Consider the following 8323-nt stretch of genomic DNA (forward strand, 5'->3'; position numbering starts at 1 on the left):
GGACAAAGAGCAACACAAGTTAGCTTCCTGCTAACCAGGTATGTGTCAGATACCTGTGATTAGCTTGTGCTAACATGCCAAGTCAGGTGTACGTCTCGTGTCTCTCCCACATAGAAACGAAACGCTACAGGTGGTTGCTGGGCTAGCCTGAAGGGTAGGGTCTGCAGGATTTTCCCCTGTGTCTGTGTCTGTATCTGCCTCAAACCCCCACCTCTGCCTGTATGTTGATGTTTTGGTTGTGATGGGACTTTTCTTGGCAGAGAGTAGGCATGGTTTCATCAGCCAATCACAGCATGGCCAAGTGAATTTGCATGTTGACGAAAGCAGTAAGTGGAAGAAGCTAACGTTAGCGGATGAAGCATGGAGAAAAAAAAAACAACTAAAGTGAAACGAAACTCCATACAGATAAAGCTTTGGCTCGACTTTCACTCGCTTTCAGGAACTTGGAGAGCGGCACGGGACAAAGAGCGACACAAGTTAGCTTCCTGCTAAGATTAGCTTGTGCTAACACACCAGGTCAGGTGCAAGTCTCTCGAGTCTCTCCCACCTAGAAACGTAATGCTAGAGATGGTCGCTGGGCTAGTGAGTGTGTTCATGTCTTCATGGTTGGAAGCTGTGGGTGTGTGCTGCCGCTGGCACTGAGGCAAGGAGGAGGAGCCCAGTTTGAATGTTGTGTTTACTAAAAAGGTAACGAAACTCCTGCAGAGACAGAGTTGAAATAAGGATTTTCTAAAGCAGCAGTGAGATAAAATAGGGATTTTATTAGTATTAAGAATAAAAAAAGCACAATGCCCCCTCTTTAAAACATTTTTTATCATGCATTAGCAACCCTGTGGCCAAAATGTCAGACAGAACCAGCCCAGCAGCTTGCAGTGAATGCTAAATGATTGTATAATCTTCTTTTCCTCTGCCTCCTGGTTTCCTCATCCTCAGGCCTCTCCGTTTAGTCAAACTGCCTGGATTTTCTCAAAATGTTGCTCCAGACTCGCGCTACAGATCAGTCGGGAGCTATCGAGCTGCTGGTTTGTTTTTACCGAATCACCTAATTGAACGACCGCCGTTTAACAAGCTCCCTGTTTGCTTCCTTTTAAAACTCTCAGAGTCAGTCTGAGTCTCCAACTTTTAATTTATACATTTCTCCATCCAGTACATGTGTGAGACAGAGTTAGAGGAAGAAGACAGCAGGTCAGATAAACACAACTCCATTAACCCGCCTCCTCGCTGGGTCTCCTGCTGTCCGGTCCGCACGCCGCTGATTAATGAGGCTGCTCCAGGAGTCTCGACACCTCGCTGAAAACACTTTCACCCGATTCCTCACCTCCCTCTCCTTCTGAGCCCCATCTTCACCTCCTTTTTACCTCCATTTATCTTCAACTTTCATCTTTGCACCTCTTAACCCACATTCTTCCTCTTCGGAGCGGCAGTAAAAGGTGTGAGACTCTGAGCCAAACCCCATAATTCCCCACAAAGAGGCTTCCTCATGCAGCGTGAGCAGCGGCCACCTTTTGCATTGATTCTACCACTGATTAACGATGTTATGAAAAGATATGTGATTGGAATCGAGAATCAGCCGCTGTGAGTCCAGACACATTGTAGAGGCCGGACCCTGAGGGACCCCTGTGTGTTTTACTGCCTGCTTCCTCTATATTTAGTCTGGCTCGTTATCGGGACCTGAGCAGCTGCCTGCTGCCACCACATCCTCCGCCCTGGCAGGGAGGACGGCCCCGGACCTGAATCCTTCTTTGAGTCTCCACTGGGACAAAACCGCTCGGAGAGCCCACGTGTTGCTGAGATTACCTGCTTTACTGCGAGAGCTGCTTAATGCATTTGGAATAAGGAGTTTATTGATTTGAGTTTTGCTCAGACAAAGGCTGTTTCAGAGGCAGAGCCAGGGCAGGGCCTGAAAGCTGCATTCCCTGTAGTGACCAGCAGGAGGCAGATTCTGAAACAAAAAGGTTAATACGTCTAATTTTCGCCCATAGACTGAATAAAACATGGGTGTGGTCTCCATGACATCACCCATCTGTTTCTGAAACAGAAGCTGTGTCCCAATTCAGGGGCTGCAGCCTACGGAGGCTGGATTTGAAGACCGATTACGTCACAGCGGTGCGTCGGAGGCTGTCCCAATACGGAGGCTCCTCCAAATGCGGCCGACGAATCCGTCCTCCGTTTCAGGGGCCGCGAAGGACGGGTTCGGTGAATCCTTCATAGCCTCACATATCCCAAGATTCATTGCGTATGAATGCCAAACATGATGGACACGGCCGAACTCCAAAAGGAGTCCTGATTTATTCAGATATGAAGGATTTCTGGCAACAACTATGTGATTGTGTTTCTAAAACGTGAAAGAATATTTTGTTTTTCTGTGTGAAAATGTGTTGTTTGGGCTCTTTTTAAGTAACATACTGAGGAAAAAGAGTTCTTTATGAATCTTCTCATTATTATATAAAAATATGTCCATAAATGTAAATTCTCTTGGGAAAAAAACGTACTTGGAGTTTTTTTTTTTTTTATTTATGTATTTTTTACAGGGAATTCAAAAAAAGACATTAAATCATTTCAGCAGCTTTTATTTTATACTTATTTATTTATCATCCCCCCAGCACTTGATCAAATGTTGAACATGTACGTTGTTGCCTTACTCTCATGTAAATGGTAGATCTATACTCTATCAATAGGGATAATAATAATACAAATGATATAATGATAAAAATGATGATAATAATAATAAAAACTCAAAGTGATAAAAAGATAGTAAAAATCATCCTGTTTAAATGTGAGGTTTTGGTTTACGTGTGTTTAAAAGTAATGAAAGCCTGACAGGTGAGGGCGGCGCTGTGTGACGTCGAGGGTGACAAACAGGAAATGCTTCATAGACCAGACTGTCTCAATTCAGTTCGGCCTTTGCGGTCTACGCAGGCTATAAAGGCCGGGTCCTCCGAAGGCTACAGCCTCCGTAGGCTGCAGCCCCTGAATTGGGACACAGCTAGAGTTTTGAAGCAAATCGTCGACAGGGGCCATATTGGCAATGTTACAGACGTTCACCTGTCAATCAGCTGAACTGTGCCTCTGATTGGATAAAATGACATCCCTAATATCTTCTAAGCTACAGATGAAGAAAAAATTATGGGAATAAGCCGCTTAGACTGGAGACACTTTGGTGTGCATGTGGTCTTGGTTCTTCTGAAACTAGCCTCAAGTGGACATTCGACAAACTGCAGGTTTTAGCACTTAATTTTAATTCATACTAATTTACATTTCTGTAAATATACCAGAGTTAGCCAAAAGGCTAGTTTCCATCTGTAGTGTCGGCCAGATGTTTACACATTATCATTGACATCATCAACTGTTGGTTTTGAATGTATTTTAAAGTGTAAATCCTTCATTTTGGTCTTTGCTTGTAAGCCTGTTTGGAAAAAAAAGTTAATGTTTTTCTCCAGCAAAGAGTTTTCTTCAACTATCTAGTATCATGATGTTAAATCCCCTGAAGGAATCTTAAAAACTGACTCACATGGCTCCTGATATAGTTTCTAGACATCATCATTCAACTTTTTCATCCGGTCTGGTGTCAAAAAAGCAAACCAAAGATTGCAAAAATTAGAAATATTGAAGAATCACAATTAAAACAAATCAAGAAGCCTGAAAATCGTACAAGAATTGAATCAGGAGAACAGCTTATCGTCCTATCGCTATATCATATCATGTTTCATTGTATCATTTCTTAAAGTATCACTCATGCCACATCGTTTCTTGTTGTATTGTTTGGCTTGTGTCATCTCATTTTGTGTCATATTTTATTTTCAAATTATTTCCTATCGTGTCACTCGTACCATATCATTTACTATTTTTTCTCTCATCTCATTTTTTTCTTATTACCATATTGACCTGAACATAGGAAGACCCTGATTATAAGACGACACCCTCTTCTCAAGACCAATTTTTAGAAAAAGACTGACAACAGAAATTTGCTTTGCAACTATTTTTTATTAAAACTCTGAGACATTCATTGAAATAATAGCGACTGCTTTCATTTTCAAAATCTGTGTTTCAGATATCATTCTGATGACAGCTCTGGTAATTTACATGCCATTGTTACGATTCTCAATAAACTCACATACCCTCCTTTCAGTCTCTTGGTAACGGTCTCTATGAGAACCACGATAACCTTTTCTTTTGCAGTTCGTATTTTTCAAATGCTCTTTTTGGACTGCAATCTTCAGAAATTTCACTTCGTAACTCCTTATTTTTGTTTCCCTGACAGTTGTTTGTCGTCTCTGCTGCATTGACCATCGTTATCTTAAAATTTGCATCATAACTCAGCCTCAGTTTTCTGTCATCGTATCCAACTTTTGGCCCACTTTGCTCTGAACAACCAAAGCATCTCTCCATGTCTCATCTCCTGTCTCTGCTGTGATTGACAGATCAGCATGAGTCAATGGTCAGACCTCAATCACAAGACGTCCCCCTCTTTCACATCATTTTTAACTAAAAAAACTTGCCTTATATTTGGGTTAATACAGTATGTCATTTACTGGATTGTTTCTTTCACATCACATCTTTTCTGGATTTGTCAGGCCTCGTGGTCAGAGTTTTGACCCCTCACAGCTCAGAGCCGGAGCTGGAGGTTATCCGTCTGCGTGTTGATGAGTTTAGATGTCGATGCTTTAGTACCTTCACGCCCTTTGGAGTCGGCGTTGTTGCAGACAGCCACAGCTCCTCTCTTTGTGCTTAATGGAGCCTGAGCAGAGAAAATAGAGCAGCTCATCCTGTACCAGGTTTAGGTTCAAGTGTAGGTCAATGATAATGGAGAACACTGCCAATACCATTGAATTATTCAGAATCATTACCAAAGACAGCTGAAGGGGCTGGTCTTCTTTCCTTCATGGTATGTTGGGCGCTCCTATCGATTAGCCATTAGCCCTGTATGATACTGATAAATAATTCAATGCTCCTTCATACAAACTCCCTTTATGCTTTCTGGATTTATGGAGGTGACTTCCACGTCGTCATCAAAGAGCACGTGCTGAAGTTTGAGGAGAGTTTCTTAGCATGGTGATGATTCAAGTTTGGAGTCAATCAAATCTTTATTCCTACTCAGTTTCTTCAACAACCAACAGAAACATGGATTGACATTGTTTTTACTTTCTGAGTTCATTTATTGTTCATGCAAAATGTGATCAGATCAAGCCTTAGAAACGTCAGGTTGTGCAACGTTGACTAGAAGAGATACGCCTACATGAATCATGTTTAATGGTCTGCAACCTGTGGCTCTTTAACTCCTTTGCAGTGGCTTCTTGTAGCTTTAAAAAATATTATTGAAATTGTGCAAATTTTTAATAAGAAAGGAAATTTTTAAGAAAATTTCAAACTTTTATTTAATGTTTTGCAAATTTTTTACAGTTTTGAAACTTTTTCTTAATAAAAAAAACATTTTTTAAAAAATATTTCTAATTTCTCATCTATTTTTTTATGCTTGCAAAGTTTTGAAATCAAATAATTTGTGAAATCTTTTGCAATTTTTTTGCAATTTTTTTAAACATTCTGCTGATTCAAATTATAAACTAGAAATAAAATACTGAGACATCAGGTGTACAATTTCATGCATTCACCAACCTTGTAGTTAAGACAAGTATTTACCAGATTTTAACTAGGTCTAAAATTTTATAAACTTGTTTTGTCTTTAATGTGAAGATAAATTCGATTTTGTGGCTCTGGATCAACTCTAAACCAGGTGAGCTGAGGCTAAATTGCTCCTATGAAAGTTAAAGTTGCAGACCCCTACCCATGATGCATTGCATGCATTCACAAAGCTGCAGCTTTGGCTTCACTTTGCTGCAGTTTTCAGCTGTAAACTAAGCCAAAAATGTGTGATTACATTAAATCTAGTTTGCAACAAACATCAACAAAGATTCTGTAGCATTTTGTAGTTTGAGGCGCGGGATAATTACTGATTGTGCAGCTGACTTGGAGTCACAGGGGGCGTATATTTGATATACTCAGTTGATACAGACAGTAGTGATTAAAAAACATCTGACTGTGCCTTTAATCTGCTTCTAAAGAAAGCATACCTGGTATTATCAAAGCTAGCTGCAGAGATTTGCGTCCTCTCAGCTCCGGCTGCTGGCATTTCCGCTCAGACTCCGTTAGCTTGAAGTTCAAACTGATGCTGAAGCTGTTGAATGTCTTTAAGGTCAGGGCTTTGTGTCTGCAGAAAGAAGGAGTTTCATTTTTTCGCAGGATGTATTTCACTCAGAGACCTGTGTAGTACGCCGTTAAACGATGACACAAAGTTTAAAGTGCTCTTCTTAGATACAGGATTGAATATCGTAGCAAAGCAAATGTCTTTTATCAGACTCATGAACAACCTGCTCCAGACAGAAAGGATTTATTTGTATTCTTTATGAAAGGGAAATAAGAGAGGAGAGGTGCAGAGTGGATGGAAAGGTCAGACGAATCTATACTCAAGCAGAAATCTGGGAACATCTGAAACTGATCTAACCCAAACACCTGTCTGTGTCTCTTTTCAGACCCGACGTGGGTGAACTGGTGTCTGGCCGGCTCCTGCGTCTTCAGCCTCCTCGTCGTCCTCTTCTTCAGGGAGTCCTACGACCGTCTCTACCTGGACGTCTTTGTCTCCGTGTGATGCTGCTGAGGACGAAACAACGACTCGACGACGTGGGACTGAATCGTGAATTCTTGCACAAAGACGATGAGAAAAGGGAGACGAAAGGAAAGCAGGACGGACGCTTTCTTTTACGGTGTGAGATTTTAGGGTGTGGATGTAAATATTCAACGCGGTGTTGATGGATCTCTCGTTGTATGGCAACAGAAGACTTGATTCAATGATGTTTACTCTAACGACGATGCCATACGACTGCAAAAACATCCTCACCTGGTTTTATTCGTCTGTCTACGTTTGTTGTGAACAAACTTTGTGAGCGGTTTGATTTTCCTAACCAGGCACAGCATGACGGACTGTTAGATGTTTACAGATGATTTAATATTTAAAGTATTCAGTGTCGCCCCCTTGTGGCTGCTCGTTTTACCTTCCTCGGTCGTGTCTTGAAACTGTAGACGCCACATCAGCAGGAGGCGTCGACCTTTGACAGGGAAGCATAAAAGACGGCTTCATCAGCCAATCAGCGGGCCTGGCTGTGCTGAGGCGGGACTTGAACTGACTTTATCACCCATTCTCAATGAAATTATGCAAAATGATCCTCCACATTGATGATTGGATGTGGGCCAAAGAGGCGAGCCGGGATTTGATGATAGATCTGATCGTTTTCCTGATCACGAGCTCGTTTTATGATTCATCGTGTCAAATTTTAGGAGATTTTCCTGATTCTTAAATCAACCTCAGTGATGTTTTCTTTCAGTTTTTATGTTTTTAACTCTGTTTTCCTCAGCAGCCTGCCAGTATTTATTGGAAAAGTCTCAACACTAACATATTTAACACCTCGTTTCACTGGAACGTTTGGTTTCCTGTCGGTTTCAGGAGATTATTTTAGCACACAGGCATTAGGGTTACGTTACGGTCTTTGTGCCAAGCTGCTCCTCCAAAGCACCAGCAGGTGTCTCTGCGCCAACTTGAACTTCACCTGAAGGATGAGAGGAAGTGGGCATTTTCTTGGATTCCTTCGCAGACAAACTTGATGTTAGAAACACGTTATGTGACTTGAATTTGTGTCGTCGTCCTGCACAGCAGCTGTGAGGTGTGTCGATGTTCCCTCTGGAGGCTCTGTGATGTGTTTCCTGGTGCTTTTTTTTATTTTTTATCTCCTTGTACAGGAAAAGAAACAGGTTGTCTTTTACCGTTCTCGACGTGTTGCCTTAATTGCCTGGTGCGGTGCGTTCGGCCTCCTCTCCTCCACACTGTGACTCCTCCGTCGGCGTATGTTAAAGGTCATGTTCTCCTGTTCTGCAGCTCACTCTCTGTGGTTTTTAGCAGACTTTGGGTTTTAAACGTCTTTGTTCTGTGGTTGGATAAAGAGCAAATGTGACTGTTTAATTTTCCTCCAGCACCTTATTAAAACAAACATTTTACGAATAAAGCTGCTGTTGTTCTCGTCTTGTTAATGAGCTGATGACGGTGTGAAAAACGTACGCGCTCTTTGACATTTCTCCACTCGGTTCGGTTCACTCTGGACTTAATTAGAATCCTTGTTCCTACACCTTCCTCCCTCCGAGCTGCCTCCTTCCCTTGTTCTTACATTAGTCCTCTCCTGTAGAGGATCTGAGTCTCGCTGACCTTTAGACGAGGCACTTTGAGGTGGCTCCTTTGCTCAAAGACAACTCTACGCTTCAATTTGAACCCAGAGTGGAT

At 41.8% G+C, this 8323-nt stretch overlaps 1 protein-coding gene across 1 annotated transcript in view; it reads left to right on the top strand.

Annotated features, from left to right (window-relative positions):
• Positions 1–8038, top strand: part of slc49a4 (solute carrier family 49 member 4) — a 79998-nt gene extending 71960 nt beyond the window's left edge. Inside the window, exon 9 of the mRNA XM_074695274.1 lies at positions 6528–8038. Within this exon, the coding sequence (XP_074551375.1) occupies positions 6528–6643 (116 nt within the window). The 3' untranslated portion in view covers positions 6644–8038. The remainder of the gene's footprint in view (positions 1–6527) is intronic.
• Positions 8039–8323: the final 285 nt, after the last annotated feature.

This window comes from Halichoeres trimaculatus, unplaced genomic scaffold (genome assembly GCF_033239565.1).
Source record: "Halichoeres trimaculatus isolate MK-OKI-2021-1 unplaced genomic scaffold, fHalTri1.1 fHalTri1_scaffold_19, whole genome shotgun sequence".
NCBI lineage: Eukaryota > Metazoa > Chordata > Actinopteri > Labriformes > Labridae > Halichoeres > Halichoeres trimaculatus.